The sequence below is a fragment of the Rhinatrema bivittatum genome, chromosome 3, assembly GCF_901001135.1.
Source record: "Rhinatrema bivittatum chromosome 3, aRhiBiv1.1, whole genome shotgun sequence".
NCBI classification, from domain to species: Eukaryota; Metazoa; Chordata; class Amphibia; order Gymnophiona; family Rhinatrematidae; genus Rhinatrema; species Rhinatrema bivittatum.
The window spans coordinates 525,124,278-525,143,471 of NC_042617.1; the positions used below are offsets into that span (position 1 = coordinate 525,124,278).

Here is a 19,194-nt window from a genome sequence, read left to right on the forward strand (position 1 = left end):
TGAAACTGGTCCGCGGATGATTTGTCTTAAGTCTCGGGAGGGCTACTGTTAAAAGGAAAGCTGCTTTTTGGAGAAAACTTGGAGGAGCTGATAAAACATCTGGAAGATAATAAAGGACATAAATTGTCTGACGATAAGCCGAAAGGGGGAAAAAGGATCTTTTCCTATGCATTCTCGATTCAGAGTGAATAGGCATTTTTGGCAGAATAGAGCTTCAGGAGGAGCCCAGAGACAGACCCCACTGGAAGGCAGTAGTCCTCAAACCAGTCTTTTCGAGGTCGAAAGCTTAACAAAGATGGTTCCAGCTAGGGTGCTGGTGGAGCAAAGTCCACCCAATGAAGCAAGGCTGGTCCATTCCTCAGTTCTGGTTATAGGGGGTAGGTTGACTCACTTTTACAAGGAGTGAGCCCAAATCACGTCAGACCAGTGAGTCTTAAGAGTCATGGTCTCCCCTTCCGCTTCCGTGACCAAAAGGCAAGAGGTACAGGAAACCATCAGCCGCCCTACAGACCCTGGGGGTCATTGTTCCCGTCCCCCTAGAGGAGCGAGGGATGGGAAGGTATTCCATTTTTTTTCGTGGTTCCAAAAATGAAAGGAACTTTTAGCCTGATTTTGGATTTAAACAAAGTAAACGTGGCTCTTAAAGTTCCTCATTTTTGGATGAAGACTCTGCACTCTGTCATTGCAGCAGTGCACAAGGGAGAGTTCTTGGCTTCCCTGGATTTGACTGAGGCATACTTGCACATAGCAATCTAGCCGGACCCTCAGAGGTTCCTATGTTCATGATCCTAGGGGTGCATTTTCAATTTTGCGCCCTTCCATTCAGATTGGCAACAGCTCCGAGGACCTGGTGTGGTGGCAGTGGCTCTCAGGAAGGAGGGCATCCTAGTTCACTCATATTGGGACGATTGGCTTACTCAAGCATAGTTAGAGGACCTTTGCAGGCAGGCAGTGGAGTTTGTGCTTGCAGCGGTTGAGATCCCTAGGTTGGGTAGTAAATCTGTCAGTCATCTTTCCCCTTCTCAGGTGTTGGAGATTCTGGGGGCACATTTCGATACCAAGGTGGGGGAGGGATTTGTCACCTGGGAACGCATTTGCAAGTTGCAGAGGCAAATTGACAGTTTGTTAGAGAAAGCGAGGGGCACACTTTTAATTATTGGTCCAATTTTTAAAATATTTTTTAAAGCATTTTTACGAAAAAATTATTAAAGTGCACTACTTCCCCGTTTTTGGTTTGTTTTTTTTTGTTTGTTTTTTTTAAGTTAATTCATGCCCAACACGGTACCATGTTTTACAAACTGCTGCTTCAGGGGCTTGAGTCAGTGTGTATTCAATAAAAAAAATTCCTTCTTTTCTTTTCAGTCCCGTTTTACTTCTCTGGGCTTTGAATTGGAGAAGTTGCTATCATTCATAGTAATACTTCTAGATGTTTATTACAGATATTAGGAAAGAAAAGTGATTTCACGTCGACACTGCAGAGATGCATCCGCCCGGCGACTCAGCACAGAGGCTAAGCTGCCGCTTGCCCTGGCTCCGCTATATGGAAGAGTCCACACACCTTGCCCTCTTTGAGCTTCACTAACTCGACACGCTGCTGCAGTTTGCGAAACATGGTACCGTGTTGGGCATGAATTGACTTAAAAAAAAAAAAAAAAACCGGAAGTAGTGCACTTTTTAGATTTTTTTCGTAAAAATGCTTTAAAAAATATTCAAAAAATTGGACCAATGATTAAATGTGCCCCTCTTATCTATTGATAGAGCACAACGCAAGGCTGTAAAAGATAATAAAGCAAGGGGTTTATATGATGGTCCCATAAATTACCATTGTAATCATTGGTGGATACGTCTTTTTTTGTATTGGTTATTATATCGTATTGCTCTTTAAAGCTTTTTCTATATTATTGGTTCTTCCTTGGCCATGGGGTATTCTCCTGTATGTGTTTCTGCTGTGGCTGCTGGTGGGCAAAATATTGAGGCGAGTAGAGATTCATCCAGGAGAGGTGAATCTAGTGGTGCCAGAGTGGCCTTGGCGGCCATGGTTTGCAATTCTGGTCAGTCTAGTGGTGGATGGGCCATTGCAACTCACTCATCCACCAAAGCTTCTTTCACCAAGGTCTCATATTTTCAGATCAGGCGGCTCGCTTCTGTCTCACGGCTTGGCTTTTGAGAGGAAATGCTTGAGAGAAGGAATATTCTGAGGACAAATCAATTTTCACTCTGCTGCAAGCTAGAAAGACTTCCACCTCCATGGCGTATGTGAGGGCTGGAGAGTTTTTGAGGCTTGTGGTGCACGGAACAGGGGTTGAACCTACTCAAGAATCCATACCGCATATTTTGAACTTCTTACAAACCTATTAACTCCCTCAGAGTTCGGGGGTGGCGGCTTTGGGCTTATCTTCAAGGTAAGGTGCAGGAAGCGGCTCTAGCTGCACATCCGGATATGTTGCGCAAGGGGGGGGGGGAGTGCGAAGCATTTGCGACTTCTGGTGCAGAAGTTGTGTCCCTCCTGGAGCCTTAACTTGGTCCTTAAAAGGATGTATGCGGCTCTGTTCGATCCTCTTAGAAGGGCAACTTTAAAAGATCTTACCTTGAAAGTTGTGTTTCTTGTGGTAATTTGTTCCGCTAAAAGAGTTTCTGAACTTCAGGCTTTGTCATTTAAGGATCCATTTTTGAGGATTATGGATTCTGGAGTCTCATTGCATGCGGTTCCTTCCTTCCGAAGGTAGTGTCATCGTTCCACTTAAGTCAATCTGTAGAGCTTCCGTCCTTTCCAAATTTGGATGCTACAGTGCCTCACACGAGGGAGTTGCGACTTTTGGACTAAAGTGGGTGTTGCAGTATCTTAAGGTCACTAAAAGCTTCTTGTTGTCGGACCATCTTTTTGTGCTATGGAGTGGTGCGAAAAAAGGGTCATAAAGCTTAAAAATCCGCCATTGAATGGTGGTTGAATGAAGCCATAGGGTTGACATACATCCGTCAGGGCCCAAAAAAACAGCAGGGTAGGTGATCCAGTACAGCCGTGAGGAAAAAAAACAAAGAAATGGATGCCACAAGATAGTCCTTTTCAACGTTTTCAACATCCGTCAGGGTCATCCTATTCCTGAGGGTTTAAGGATCTCGGGCAGCATCCTGGGCGAATGTCAAGTATTGCCACGAGATTTGTTGGGCACTACTTGGAAATCATTGCACACTTTTGCCAGGCATTATCGTTTGAATGTCCAAGACCCAGAAGCCATGGGTTTTGGTGAAAGTGTACTTCAAGCGGGACTCTTGTAGTGCCACCCAGTTTAGGGAAGCTTGGGTACGTACAGGGAAAGGAAAATTGGTTCTTACCTGCTAATTTTCATTCCTGTAGTCTAGATCAGTCCAGAGTCCCACCCAAGAATTGGAGAGTCTGCTCAGTCTGTTATAATTAGTCCTAAAGAGTAGCACAGATTTTGTTTAATTTCTCTCTGTTATTTAAGGTTGGAAAAATTTATCCATTATAAGTTTCCAAATCCTACTGCTCATTCAGGGGGATGTGATTACATTATTTGTGGTTGTGTTCATTAGTATCTTGGCTTGTATACTTGCCAATACTAAGGAACTGCAGGTGGCACACTAGGTTATGTGGCAGTGGTCGGGTAAAACTTTCTCTGCCTCCATGTGCTAGAAGGGAGGCAAAACCCAGGTGTCTGGACTAATCTGTGGTACTATAGGAGTGAAAATTAGCCAGTGGGAGCATGGAAAATACTGACCAGGGGAAGAATAGGGGAAAACCTTAAAACAAGTAAAACCTTCAGTTACCTCTTCCATGCTGTAAGTGCAAGAAATTAAGTAGACTGATCTGAAAGAGTTTGGGTGAGATTGTACATTTCCATGCGATCTGATATTTCCATTTGCTTTGAGGAGAGGACATTGTGGTGAGCATACTGTTCAGTCACTGTGTTCACTAAATGGCAGTGTTAATCCAATATTAGAGCATTAAGGTGGGGGGAGAGGAGGCGGGAAGCATTTTAGGAGCAGGTGTTATCCTGTTTTTTTATGTATGCTGTCTGCAATCGTGATTTTTTTTTTATTATTTTGATACAGAAAACTTGCCGTCCTTGGTGCAGGACTAATGGGGGCTGGTATTGCACAGGTGTCACTAGATAGAGGTTTAAAAATCATTCTGAAAGACACAACATTGGAAGGACTAAGCAGAGGACAACAGCAGATTTACAAAAGGTAGGTAATGGTGTTGAAAAGTTCAGTGGGCTCAACCTTCATCATTCCTCAGGGTGCTAAGACTTGGAAAATAAAAAGGGTTTTATAATCTCTGGTTTGAAAGTCCCAATCCTGACCCAGAAAATTATTCCTTTTGTTAAGTAACATGAGCACTTAATCCACTAGCTCCATAAAATGTGAATGTGTTAAATCGCTGGTAGTGCATAGATTAGATTAACACATTTGAAATTTTTGAACCTTAGCTCCACCAACAAGGTTTCAGCTGTTGAGTTGATGAGGCCCTTTCCTTCACTTTGAACATGCCCACCTATCTCTGCTGGGTTTTTATTGCTTCACAGTATAGCTTCACAGTGCAGTGTTGTAAAATGCTGGTGGAAGGCCTTTCTATGCACAATCTGCTATGGTGCTGGAAGTCAGAGGGGGTATAAGGATCTGAGCACATTGCATGTGTGAATTGCCTTGGGCTTCAAGGAGGCCACCACTTTTCATGCAAACTGCATGACCTGCTGGTAGGGAAACTACTAAAGTATTCAGGCTTGGAGAAAGCTTTCTTTCCTAGCGTGTAGCAGATGGACTCAGGACCAATGGGTATAGTATGCTCCTGAAAGCAGTTGGAGTCAGATTCAATCTGACGTCAGCACTACATATACCCCCCTGCATGAAGCTGTGCTCTTCAGTAATTCTCCATCTCCATAGCAGTTTGGGACTCTACATACGCTTGCACAGCGTTTAGAAAATCCAACCCAAAGAGAGAAAATTCCAAAATCTTACCTCTACAAGACGAGCCCTGCTCTCCTCTGGTGATACCTAAGGGTCCCTCCCCCAGTCGAGAATTCCTGAGGTGATTTCTGAAATCCTCAGAGGTAATCCTTGGTTCGGCAGCCGGTTCCGGCATAGACTTAGCCCCCAGGAGGGAGCGGCTAAGAGGCAGCAGGTGCAAGACCGAGCGCAGCAGTGAAGGTATTTTCCCTCTCCCCCCGCAGCCGGAGACCGCCGGCACAAGACCGGGAAAGCACCAAGACAAGGTAAGGTAGAAAAACTTCAAGTCTCCGGTCTCCGTGGCTCGGATAGCCACAACATCGCCCTTCGGGTGTCTGACCCATCGGGTTGAGCAGCCCTGTCCAGGCTAGACCCCGATCCGGCTCGAGGGTCCTCCCACGTGGAAACCCTCGGGGGGGGGGGGGGTCCACCATCTTACTCGCGTGGTTGCAGGTGCCATTTCCCTCTCTTGATCGTCATACTGTTCACCTAACTGAGTCGTGCGAACAGCAGCAAGCCAGGCACATAAAATTCTTGTGCGCACAGCGGCGCTCGAGGGGGCCGGACGCACAACCCCGTAAGCGCACATACCGGCTTGCATGCATATCTTTGCTGCCTGGCACGCGTACCCGGAGCGCATATATAGCCTCCCGGCCGCGCGCATATAAACACACAGACCGGGTTTGAACGCCCCTACGCGCACAATCCTAGCACCATCGGCCAAGAAAGCCAAAGCACAAGCCCTCTGCCCAGCCTGCCACATAAGAGCTGTGCAGCATGAAGAGGCTACTACCCTGTGCCTACAGTGCGAGACGGGTCTGGGAGAACCAGGGCAAGGAACCCGGATCCACTGATAGTACCCCCGGACCTCTGTATCCCCAGCTCGGCCCTCCAGATGGGGCCCTCGGGGAATGCCGCTGAGTTCAATATAGACCCAGGAACCTTTTCCTGGGTGGAATTCTTTAAAGGTCTGCAAACCTTCGTCCAGGCACAATCGGCGCCACCGATGCTACAGCCTACACTAAAGGACCCAAACCTCCCAGGCCCTTCTCTGCCTCCCAGAGACGTGCCTCCCCCAGACAAAAGGCTAACCTTAGGGAACACGGACTCCTCGGAGGAAGACCAAGGACTCCCTGGAGGAAGGGGAAATCCCTCCAGGAACGGAACCATACTGAACCATGATGTGTATCTTCTCCAAAGACGAACTACCAGACCTCGTGTCCGGGAGCCTGAGGTAGCTGGCCATCCCAGACACAAACGCCTTCAGCGGAGCCAAAGATGAACCCCTCTTCTAGTCGGGCTCCGTCAGGCTCACGCCATTTCCCATTGCTGCAAGCCGTACAACAGCTGATCGACCTGGAATGGAATCCTTTCAAGGGAGGATGGGCCCTAGAAGCCCTATATCCACTGGAACCCTCAGCCAAAGATCTCCTGGTGTTTCCCAAAGTGGATACCATTGTCTGCCAAGTCACAAAGCGCACCACCATTCCAGTCGAATTAGGAACAGCACTCAAGGATGCCCAAGACAGATGTCAGGAGTCCATCCTTAAACAGTCATTTGAGGCAGCAGCTACGTCACTGCAGATCGCTGCCTGTTGTGCCGTGGTGATACGCGCATTCTTGTCACAGGCCAGAATTCAACCATGCCTGTCGAAACATTAGAACCAGCAATATCCTTCCTCACGGATGCAACTTCCGACTTGGTGCGCACTTCAGTCAGAGGCGTCTCATCCATTGTAGCAGCCAGAAGGCAACTCTGGCTCCGAAGTTGGTCAGCCGACGCAACTTCCAAGACGAAACTCACGGGAATGCCATTTAAAGGAACCCTCCTGTTCGGAAGCGAACTGGAGAAGTTAGCAGACAAATGGGGCGAATCTCCAGTACCTCGGCTACCAGGAGGACAAGATCAAGACAATCCAACGCCCCTCTCCCCGAACATCCAGGTGCAAAGGAACACAGCGTTTCAGACCGTACAAGAATACATACCAAGCACCTCGCCCCGCAGGCAGGGGGTCAGTCCTTTCGGAACAAATACAACAAGAGGGGAGCTGGGTCAGGTCCAGGCCCCCAGCCGCACCCCACAATGAGAATCAACAGACCCATCCACAGGAAGAAGCCATAGGGGGGCAGGCTTGCCAGATTCTACCAAAGATGGGTTGAGATAATGTCAGAAAAAGTGGGTCCTCACCATCATTCGAGAGGGATACTTTCTAGACTTCCACAACATCCCTTCAGACAAATTTGTGAAATCTCCCTGCCATTCCTCCAAGAGGATGGCAGTGGAAACCACACTAACCAAATTGCTCGCGTTAAAGGCTATAACACCGGTGCCCACGCACCAACAAAATACTGGACACTATTCCATCTATTTTATCGTCCCCAAAAAGATGGGGAACGTACCGGCCCATCTTGGACCTCAAGTAGGTCAACTGCTACCTCAGGGTACAAACACTTCCGCATGGAAACCCTTTGCTCGGGTCTTAAGGGCGGTACAGCCGGGAGAATTTCTGACCTCCCTGGACCTGTCAGAAGCCTATCTGCACATCCCGGTCCATCACTACTATCATCAGCGCTTCCTACACTTCACGATCCTTGACCATACTACCAGTTCCGAGCACTACCCTTTGGGTTAGCTACAGTCCCCTCGGACGTTCACCAAAATCATGGTCATAGTGGCAGCGACACTGAGGAAAAGAAGAAAATCCTCGTTCCCCCATATCTGGACGATTGGCTGATCAGGGCAAAATCTCCAGAGGAAAGTCATCAGACGACCAACAGAGTCCAGAATCTCCTGGAGATCCTTGGATAGGTCGTCAACACAACCAAGAGTGGTCTGCAGCCCTCCCAATCTCTGGAATACTTGGGAGTCCGGTTCGACACCCAACAGGACAAGATCATTCTTCCCCCTACAAGGAGAAGGAAATTGATGGACCAGTTGAGAAAACTGTTGAACGGTGTTCGCCCCACGGTATGGGACTACCTCCAAGTCCTCTAACTCATGACATCAACCCTAGAAGTCGTACCATGGGCAAGGGCCCACATGTGACCACTACAATGTTCCCTACTGTCATGATGGAACCAGATGTCCCAGGACTACACCGTCCGCCTCCAGTTAGTGGTGGAGGTATGGATCCAGCAACTATGGTGGCTACAAGAAGACCACCTGAGCAAGGGGAGTAAGGCTATCCCCATCGACCTGGGTCTTGCTCACCACGGATGCAAGCCTACAGGGTGGGGAGCCCACTGTCAGGAACTGACGACCCAGGGACAATGGAACAAGGAAGAGTCGGGATGGAACATCAACCGTCTGGAAGCCCGGGCTGTCAGCCTAGCCTGCCTACGATTCAGTCACAGACTCCGGGGCGAATCTGTCAGTCATGTCGGACAATGCCACAACAGTGGCCCTACATCAGTCGACCGGGAGGAACCAGAAGCCAACAGGTGTCCCTGGAAATAGACCCCCTAATGGCGTGGGCGGAGAAGCAAACCTACAAGGGATCTCAGCCACCCACATTGCTGCGGATTACCTCAGCAGGAAAAGTCTAGACCAAGGAAGTGGAGACTGTTAATCACAGCCTTCCAGTTAATAATAAACCGCTGGGGAACTCCAGCCATGGATCTTTTGGCAACCCGGTCCAACACCCAAGTCCCAAGTTCTTCAGCCGCAGACGAAAACCACAATCCCAGGGGATCGACGCCCTCTTCTAGACCTGGAAGTCCTGCTGTATGCCTTTCCTCCATGGCCACTACTGGGCGGAATCATCCACAAGATAGAACACCACAGGGGGCTAGTACTTCTAGTGGCTCCAGACTGGCCAAGAAGGCCGTGGTACGCAGACATGCCAAGACTTCTGGAGGGGGGAACCCTCTGTGCCTACCTCCACGCAGGGACCTGCTCCAGCAAGGACCGATCCTCCACGAAGACCCAGTTCGATTCTCGCTTATGGTTTGGCCATTGAGAGGACTTGCCTGAAGAAGAGCGGATACTCGGGGGCAGTGATTGACACCTTGCTTCGAACACGCAAGTTCTCCACATCCTTAACATAAATACGAATATGGAGAATATTTGAAGCCTGGTGTGAAGACCGCAACATCCTTCTGCGGACACTCAAAATTTCCATGATCCTGGAATTTCTGCAGGACGGCTTGAAGGGGTTGTCTCTCAATTCCATCAAGGTTCAACTGGCCATGCTGGCCTGTATCAGAGCCAAAGTGGTTGGCATCAGTCTATCTTCCCATCCAGATGTCTCCCGTTTCCTGAGAGGGGTCAAGCAAATCAGATCACCACTAAAGTGGCCGGTACCCCTATGGAACCTCAGTCTAGTACTTGACTTCCTAGTGGGAGCTTCTTTTAGACCTTCATGTGGTCTGTCCCTATGGCTCCTGACCTTGAAAACTGCAATTTCTAGTGGCAATATGTTCAGCCCATCGAATCTCTGAACTTCAAGCACTATCCTGTCGGGAACCGTTCCTCAGATTCACACCAGGATCCATACAGCTACACACTGTTCCCTCCTTCCTTCCAAAGGTGGTTTCTCTTTTCCACCTAAACCAAACCATCTAGCTGCCATCTCCAGAGGAGCATAAGGACTCTGAAGTCTCACACCTCCTTCGCCATCTTAACATTGGCAGGCTCCTAGTCCGATACCTGGAAAGATCGGAATCCGTACGAAAGACGGACCACCTATTCGTCCTTCACAGCGGGAAGAAACAAGGGGAAGCGGCCTCGCAGGCAACCATAGCCCGCTGGATCAAAGAAGTAATCAAGGTGGCCTACTTAAAGGCAGGCAAGCTTCCAACCCTATAAGTCAAGGCCCATTCCACCAGAGCCCAGGCAGTGTCCTGGGCGGAAACCAAGATGCTGTCACCTGCCGAGATCTGTAGGGTGGCGACATGGTCCTCCATTCACACCTTCTCGAGGTTCTACCACCTGGACGTTCAGGCCCGGGAGGATACAGCATTTGCAAGGGCAGTACTAAGTGGGCCACGGGCTGCCTCCCACCCGGTTCGGAAGTAGCTTTTGTACATCCCATTGGTCCTGAGTCCATCTGCTACATGCTAGGAAATGGAGAAATTACTTACCTGATAATTTTGTTTTCCTTAGTGTAGACAGATGGACTCAGTATCCCGCTCACTGCTGCCTCAGAATATGGAAACCTCGGGTGATATTCCCCGAGAGCAAGCAAGCACTGGTAAGCCACGCTTTACCTCTAGTTAGGACACCCATAGTTATCGGGTGTCGGCGTTTCTCGGTTGAGTGCTCTGGTGGTCTCCAGCTAAATTCATGTCAACCAGTTCAAGTTAACAAAGTTATTCAAACACACATCCACATTTGCTTTTCGAGGAGAATACTGAAGAGCAGAGCTTCATGCAGGGGTATATGTAGTGCTGACATCAGATTGAAATCTGACTCCGTCGCCAACTGCTATATCAGGAGCACACATACCCATTGGTCCTGAGTCCATCTGTCTACACTAAGGAAAACGAAATTATCTGGTAAGTAACTTCTCCATTTCTCACCTTCAGTGTATTGTAAATTGGAATACTATGGCTAGGTCTTTGGAAGAAAGGAAAAGACTGGAAAAACTTGTCCCTCTTTGGCATATAGTAAAAGTGTATGAAAGAAATCCTGCCAATTATTTAATTTATTCTAGGATAAATTCTCTGTTGTCTGTCTCCCAGCCTTAATGATAAGGTAAAGAAGAAGAGTCTGAGCTCCTTTGAACGGGATTCCCTGATCAGTAAACTTTTTGGGCAGCTAAGTTACAAGGGCTTTGAGAAAGTGGATATGGTAATTGAAGCCGTGTTTGAGGATATCCGCACTAAACACAAAGTACTGCAAGAGGTTGAAGCGGTGAGAAGGTTTTTTTTATTATTGTTATATGCAGAGCTGTTAAATCTGAAAAGAACTAAAACAGGTTTGTTTGGGGGTTTTTTGCTCCCTCATTCTGGACAATAGAATTGAATAGTCATTGTTGCAGTGAAGAGCAGTTGGCTTGTGCTGATTTTTCTGGCTGTATCGCCTCTATTTTTTGCATAGTTCCTGGTGAAAATGAGCTGTCGGCATTTTCAGAATGCAGTAGAAAGTTGTACCAGAACAGAAAGTCATGCAGTCAACTGTTTCTTTACTGGGAGCCAAGAAAAATAAGGCACAGCCAATGAACTGAAAAGGGCAGGCTATGGGTCCACTTTCTGCTTTCCTCAAAAGCAGAGTCAAACTGAGATCAGCTCACAGCCTCTCCTGGTAGTTCCTATTATTTCTTCAGAATATTGGAGTCTCTCATTAGCTGATGGTAGGGATGTGCTTTTTGTTTCATTTTTATTTTGATTTTATGTGCATAAAAACTCATTTACAGGCATACAAAAAAAGGAAACATTTTTTTGCCCCGCCCACCCCAAGGACAGTGAGTGAACCAGATCAGAATATTCTCACAGACCTGTGAGAAAAAGCAATTGTTCAATTCATTAAACCTTCCTGAGCAAAGGCAATGGGACATTTGAATTTCTTAGGGATTTTTTTTTCTGTTGAAAGAGAGACCTTGTATACTTGTGGTGACCAGCTTTTATATTTTGTATTTTTTTGGAAAATGATGGTATATCCTAATTCTTAAACTGTTTTTGGATTATTTTCCTATCACAGTCATTTATTTAAGGCTTTTATATACTGACATTAGTATGCAAACATCATATCGGTTTACATTGTAACTAAAAGGAAGGAAAATACAATGAACAGGGGTGTGGGGAGGGGTCAAATATAAAGCTTCAGAAGGAGATAATGCAGAGGATGCAGAAGTCATGGATATCTTCTCTGGCTGCTAGGCACAATTCAAAAAAAGAAAAAAAAACCTTGTTCCCTATACATACCCGGATCAGTTCAGACAGTGGGTTGAGCCTCCTGTCCAGCAGACGGAGCCAGAGAAAAACTCAAAGGGCATACATATAAGGATAGCGCTCACCCTGCACCCCTCAGTATTTCTCTGTTACAGCAGATGTAGATGGATGAACCTGCAGTTCCCTTTTCTTAGTGATATTTCTTTATTTCTTCTTGCGAAGTCTTCTGTTTTCTCTTCACTGGGTCAAGCAAGTATTTCTAAAACAAACAAAACATACAGGAACAGTGACTTTTCTTTTCTCTGGAGATAGTTCTGTCTCCAGGCTCTTGTAGAGACCTTGGGGGGTTTCCCCTTGAGTAATTCAGCCTAGGTCTCTTTCCCGGTAGCCTAATTTCCTGACTAGGGGTGGTCCTCTTTTGCACTGTTGACCCTGAGATTTGATTATTCCTCTGGTCCTTTGCAGAGATATTTAATTCCTCTGCTGTGGCACAAACCCTTCAGCCTGTTTAGCTGTTTCTCAAAAAAGAAAAAAGAGACACAGTAAAAATTTTTACTTTCAGTGTAAAAGTTTGAATAAGGCAGTTCTTCACGGCTCCGGGCCGTCTGGCAGGGAAAGCAGCGACTCAAGGCCGTTCAGTCGGCTTCCCCGCTTCGCAGCAATCAGGCTCAGCTGGTTCACTCACAGCTGACTTACCGATGCCAAGGTCTGCATTTTGTCTTGCCTGCAGGGAGCCTGCCTCGCGGCTCTCGCACAACAGGCTCTGCTTGCCCGGAGGGGAGGGACCCTCCGTGGCTCCTTTGAAGTCGATGACCCGAGGTCGGGTTGGCAAGCGTGCGTCCAGGCCGTCCTCCACACAAAAAACCACGGGGGCGGCAGCCATTTTGTGCCCGGACCTCGCAGCAGACTCTGATCCTCAGGAGGGAGGGGAGCTGGATTTTTATTTACCACCTGACTTAAGCCCTATGGGATCTCCTGATGCTGATTCTAACCCTCCCCGAGAGGCTCTCTCCCCCCCCAGGGGTCTGGCAGAGCACATACTCCTTTTTCACCAGAATTTGTGCTTCTTTTACACAAGTCTTTTTTTTTTTTTCTTTTTTAACAAGCTTGGAGGTACAGGAGGATCCCACTCCGGGCCCTCCACCTGCAAAAAAAAAATCCCTCGTTTGGTTGTTAGCCAGGGCTCTGGTGTCCCAGATTCGCAGGTTACTACTAGGATCAGGACTGTACCTAGTGGATCGGACCCACCTGACCCTCCTCCTCCTCCCACTCCGCTGCTCGATCCAGATGCTGACCCGGATCTTTCCTCGATAATCCCCCCCGTGGATGGAGTGACCCATGGGTTTTGAGGTTGTTTAAGCGGGAGAAGCTGGACCTGCTTATTCCTTTTGTTCTGGATGAACTTGGAATCGATGTACCCTCAGAGCTTGCCTCTGCCTCCTCTTCCTCCCTTACTGTTGACCCGGTCCTGGCGGGTCTGAGGTCTCCGTCTGTACATTTCCCTTCCATCCTATGCTTATGCAGCTTCTGCTCAGGGAATGGGGGCTTCCCGAGTCTGGTCTCCTCATGGGCAGGGCAATGGATAAGTTATATCCCCTCCGGATACAGCTCTTGAGATGCTCAAAGTCCCCAAGGTTGATGCTTCAGTGTCGGCTGTCACCAAACGCACCACCATCCCGGTTGTAGGGGCCACAGCCTTAAATGATCTTCAAGATCGCAAGTTGGAAGTACATCTCAAAAGGATCTTTTGAGGTGCTGGCTTTAGGTGTCCGGCGCGACGGTTTGTAGCAGTCTCATGCAGCGGACAAGCCTCAGGTGGGTTCAACTACTACTCAGCACCCAGGACCTCCCGTCTGCAGAGGCCCAACAAGCGGAGCAGCTCGAAGGTGCAATTGTATATGGGGCTGATGCCCTTTATGATCTCCGGGTGTAGGCCAGGGCTATGCTCTCAGCGGTCTCCGCCAGTCGGCTCCTCTGGCTGCGTAACTGGGCATCGGACTCCTCTTCCAAGTCTCAGGCACTCTCCCCTTCAAGGGTAAGTTGCTCTTTGGGGAGGACCTGGAATAGTTTATTAAATCCTTAGGTGATGACAAGGTTCATAAGCTGCCTGAGGACTGCCCTAAACAGTCAACATCCTTTTTTTCCTTCGTGTTCTCGATTCTGGGGTTGGCGCAGTTACAACAGAACGAGGGGGTCCTCTCAGCATCCTGCCTCTTCCAGATCGCAGGCATGGTCTCATTCCTTTCGAGGACGTCTACCGTTCTGGGATGGCAATCCCCATGGATCCGCTACCAAGTCCTCGCAATGAGATGAGGCACGCCTATTCCTTCGTTCCCGCCTTAGGTGGTCGTCTGTTCCTCTTTCTTGGGGAATGGGCCAAAATCACCACGGATCAGTGGGTCCTCGACGTGATCGACAAAGGTTACGCGTTAGAATTTGCTCGGGTTCTTCCTGACAGCCACCTGATCTCTCCATGCGGCAGTTGAAAACGGCCAGTGGTGTTCCAGGCTCTTGACAGGCTCTTGGAACTCGGGGCCATAGTCCCTGTTCCTCTGGAGGAACAGGGATCCGGCCACTATTCCATCTACTTCATCGTCCCCAAAAAGAACGGTTCCTTCCGACCGATTCTGGACCTCAAGAGAATCAACTGGACGCTCAAGGTTCCCCATCTTTGGATGGAAGCCCTGAGGGCAGTCATTGCGGCAGTTCGCTTGACCTCACAGAAGCTTACTTTCACATCCCGATTCGCAAGGAACACCTGAAGTATCTTCGACATACTGGACCGGCATTTTCAGTTCCAAGCTTATCCAGGCAAAGTCTGAGCAGCTCTGTGTGATGGCGGTCAGTCGGGTGGTGTCGGTGCTCACCTCCCTCGGGTGGATAGTCAACCTCTCCAAGTGCAACCTCTTGCCCTCTCAACTTCTGGAATATCTGGGAGCTTGCTTTGACACTTGCGTGTCCAAAGTCTCCCTGCCCGAGGTCCGTGCACTCAAGCTCATGCAGCAGGTATAGCATCTCTTATCTCTGTCGATATCCATAGCCTGGGATTACCTTCAAGTTCTGGGCTCTATGGCTTCCACTATAGATTTGGTGCCCTGGGCGTTCGCACATATGCATAATTTGCAGAAAGCTTTACTGGCCCGTTGGAAGCCGGTCTCGGAGGAGTTTCGGGTGCCCCTACCACTTCCCGAGTCTATCAAGCATGCAGTGGTAGCTCTCTCTCAACCACCTGTCGAGGGGCATGCCCTTGGAGACTCCCTAGTGGATTGTCGTGACGACGGATGCCAGCCTCTCCAGCTGGGGAGCGGTTTGTCAGTCTCAGTTGACACAGGGCTCTTGGTCTCCGATCCAATCCAAATGGCACCTCAATCGTCTGGAGGCCTGGGCAGTTCAACTGGCACGCAAGTTCTTCCTTCCCCTTGATCCGTCGCAAAGCAGTGAGAGTCCTCTCTGACAATGCCACCACTGTAGCTTACATCAGTTGCCAGGGGGGGCACCAGGAGACCAGCCTATTGTTCGCTTGGGCGGAGCGCCATTTGGACCGCCTGGCGGCTTCCCACATAGCAGGAAAAGAGAATGTGCAAGCAGACTTCCTCAGTTGTCAGCATCTTGACCCCAGAGAGTGGGAGGTGTCAGACGAGGCGATGGATCTAGTCATCCGCGGGTGGGGAGTCCCCCACTTGGACTTGATGGCCACCCTGAAGAACGCGAAGGCTCCTCGATTCTTCAGTCACAGGAGAGAACACTGCTCGGAGGGCATGGATGCTCTGGGCCTGCCCTGGCCCAGCGATGTCCTCCTTTACGTATTCCCTCCTTGGCCTCTGGTGGAAAAAGTTCTCAGAAGGATAGAACTTCACCACGGGCCGGTCATCTTCATAGCGACAGAGTGGCCTCTGAGACCATGGTTTGCAGACATTGTGAATCTCGCGTCAGACGGCCCTCTTCGTCTCGCTTACCTCCACAACCTCCTGCGACAAGGTGCAGTATTTTTAGATCAGGCAGATCGCTTTTGTCTTGCAGCCTGGCTTTTGAGCGGCTGTGGCTGAGGAAGAGGGGCTACAAGGAGGAAGTGATTTCCACGCTGTTGCGGGCATGTAAAACCTCGACTTCTCTTTCTTATGTTTGGGTCCAGACTCCCTCCTGTATTTTTTTTCAGTCCGCTTGTAGTTTTTTCTTTTTCAGTTCTGGAGAATGCTTTCTTCCTTGCAGAACTTTGATAACATGAATGATATGGCACTGGATGTATCTAACACATAGACGAGCTAATTTTTTCTTGTACTGTTCAATGTTCTCATATTAGCCTTGTTAGTTTTCTTACTTGCCTAACAAATCTGCTTCATTTTTTGAAGGGGTTAATAAACGTGGATAAAGGTGAACCGGTAGATATAGTGTATTTGGATTTTCAGAAGGCGTTTGACAAAGTTCCTCATGAGAGGCTTCTACGAAAACTAAAAAGTCATGGAATAGGAGACGATGTCCTTTCATGGATTACAAACTGGTTAAAAGACAGGAAACAGAGTAGGATTAAATGGTCAATTTTCTCAGTGGAAAAGGGTAAACAGTGGAGTGCCTCAGGGAATCTGTACTTGGACCGGTGCATTTCAATATATATATATAAATGATCTGGAAAGGAAACGGATGAGTGAGGTTATCAAATCTGCGGATGATACAAAATTATTCAGAGTAGTTAAGTCACAGGCAGACTGTGATACATTACAGGAGGACCTTGCAAGACTGGAAGATTGGGCATCCAAATGGCAGATGAAATTTAATGTGGACAAGTGCAAGGTGTTGCATATAGGGAAAAATAACCCTTGCTGTAGTTACACGATATTAGGTTCTATATTAGGAGCTACCACCCAGGAAAAAGATCTAGGCATCATAGTGGATAATACTTTAAAATCGTCTGTGTGCTGCAGCAGTCAAAAAAGCAAACAAAATGTTCGGAATTATTAGGAAGGGAATGGTTAATAAAACAGAAAATGTCATAATGCCTCTATCACTCCATGGTGAGAGCACACCTTGAATACTGTGTACAATTCTGGTCGCCACATCTCAAAAAATATATAATTGCACTGGAGAAGGTACAGAGAAGGGCAACCAAAATGATGAAGGGGATGGAACAGCTCTCCTATGAGGAAAGGCTGAAGAGGTTAGGTCTGTTCAGCTTGGAGAAGATACGGCTGAGGGGGGATATGATAGAGGTCTTTAAGATCATGAGAGGTCTTGAATAAGTAGATGTGACTCGGTTATTTACACTTTCGAATAATAGGAGGACTAGGGGGCATTCCATGGTTAGCAAGTAGCACATTTAAGACTAATCGGAGAAGGTTCTTTTTCACTCAACGCACAGTGGAGCTCTGGAGTTAGTTGCCAGAGGATGTGGTTGGTGTAGCTGGGTTCGGAAGGGGTTTGGATGAGTTCTTGGAGGAGAAGTCCATTAATGGCTGTTAATCAATTATACTTGGGGAATAGCCACTGCTGTTAATTGCATCAGTAGCATGAGTTCTTCTTGGTGTTTGGGTAATTGCCAGGTTCTTGTGGCCTGGTTTTGGCCTCTGTTGGGGACAGGATGCTGGGCTTGATGGACCCTTGCTCTGACCCATCATGGCAATTTCTTATGTTCTTATGATCTTATTCTGGTTTGATTTGCATTTTTTTTTCTGCTTTGATAACGCTTATACTGAGGGGTGCAGGGTGAGCGCTGTCCTTATATGTATGCCCTTTGAGGTTTTCTCCGGCTCCATCTGCTGGACAGGAGGCTCAACCCACTGTTTGGACTGATCCGTGATACTACAGGAACGAAAATTAGGTAAGAACCAATTTTCCTATGTCTAATAAAAGTAAATAAATTAGAGCCTAGAGATCACATTTCTCCAAACTGTGAAGGAAGAAATATAACCATCTGAGTCTGGTTCAGCATGTCTTAACTGTGAGTAGTCAAATGAGTATATTATGTTTTCTGTCACTTCTGGCCCCTACACAATCAGGACTAGACAAGGTGTTGCAGCAGGGTCATCTCAGCTCCCACTGACTTGCTGGATCCAGATTTTTGAGTCTTATTTCCTCACTTGGTAAAAAGATTTAACCAGGCATTTTATAACAGATACAGTTTTTTGGGGGTTTTTTCACTTCCTACATTCACATAAAGAAAAAGCACCTTTTTCTATGAAAAGAAAACTACAGCCTCCACAGATCTTCAGCTATTCTGGTGAGATCAGTAATTTTTGAAAAGGAACTAAGTATAAAGATCCAATTTTAGATGTCAAATGAGACAAATAACTCTCACAAAATTCTTTTTATAAATGGGCATACGTGCCAAAACAAGGCCTTGTCAGGACTTGCATTTTAATGTTTTTTCAGAATATTAATATTTGTGACTCCTTTATATTGTTGCTGGTGATGTGACATGACTGCCTCTGCCTGTCTTGAAGCAATACAAACACCATTTCGCTTGATAGCATCAGAAGAATTGAAAAGAAAAGTTAAAAATGCAAATTTTCATTTTAAGATTAAAAAAAATAAAGTTTGGAAATCATGAGACTAAAACATAAAACCAGAATCCCAACAAGACCGACAAGAGATGCTTACAAAGGATCTCTTCAAGTACCTCCAGCCAAAACTACCAGACACATCACGCTTAGAGATCGGGCCTTCTCCCAGCTGGTCCAACTTTATGGAACGCCATTCCCCCGGATCTTAGAATGGAACCCAGCATCTCAACATTCAAGAAAAGACTCAAGACGTGGCTGTTCACGCAGGCCTTTCCTAACTCCAACATTACTTAACCTCCTCCAATCAACATTCTTCGCTAGTAATAGCATTAATAGCCACCTCTTATAATGTTATTATATATATATATAATTATCTGATCTTCATTTTCCTTCTTACTCCTAGTTATTGATTCCCTGTTACATGTAACTGCTTTTCTGCATCATTGTTCAAATTGTAAAGTTTATTGCACCCCTGTTTCTTGTGAACCAGCATGATGGGACTACCGTCTTGAATGTTGGTATATAAAAAAACTTAAATAAATAAATAAATGACTTCAGACATCTGCATATTATCTGATTGTTAACTTATCCATCAGCTCATCCTCTTGCTGTAACCCTCTTGCCTACCTCTTTATCTTTCCCTCCTCCTCTCCTTCTACCCCCTCCCACCACCATAGAACTAACTCTGTATTCATCAGTGAAGATAGGGGCCCTCTCTGTTCCTTTTTACCCGTATACTTTACTTAAACAATTCTTTTTGCCACCAGTTCTACATGCTATCTGTTTAACTTTTTAATCATTTCATATTTATAACCCTAAATCCCAGTTGATGCCCTGTTCTATGTAATGGTATTACAAAAGTTATATCACTGTAAACCAATGTGATATGTATTCTTACATGAAT

General features: G+C 47.1%; 1 protein-coding gene across 1 annotated transcript in view; it reads left to right on the forward strand.

Annotated features, from left to right (window-relative positions):
• HADHA (hydroxyacyl-CoA dehydrogenase trifunctional multienzyme complex subunit alpha) overlaps positions 1–19,194 on the forward strand; it is a 348,879-nt gene that overhangs the window by 133,131 nt on the left and 196,554 nt on the right. The window contains 2 exon segments of the mRNA XM_029596270.1: positions 4,072–4,206; positions 10,648–10,819. Coding sequence (XP_029452130.1) covers positions 4,072–4,206; positions 10,648–10,819 — 307 coding nt within the window.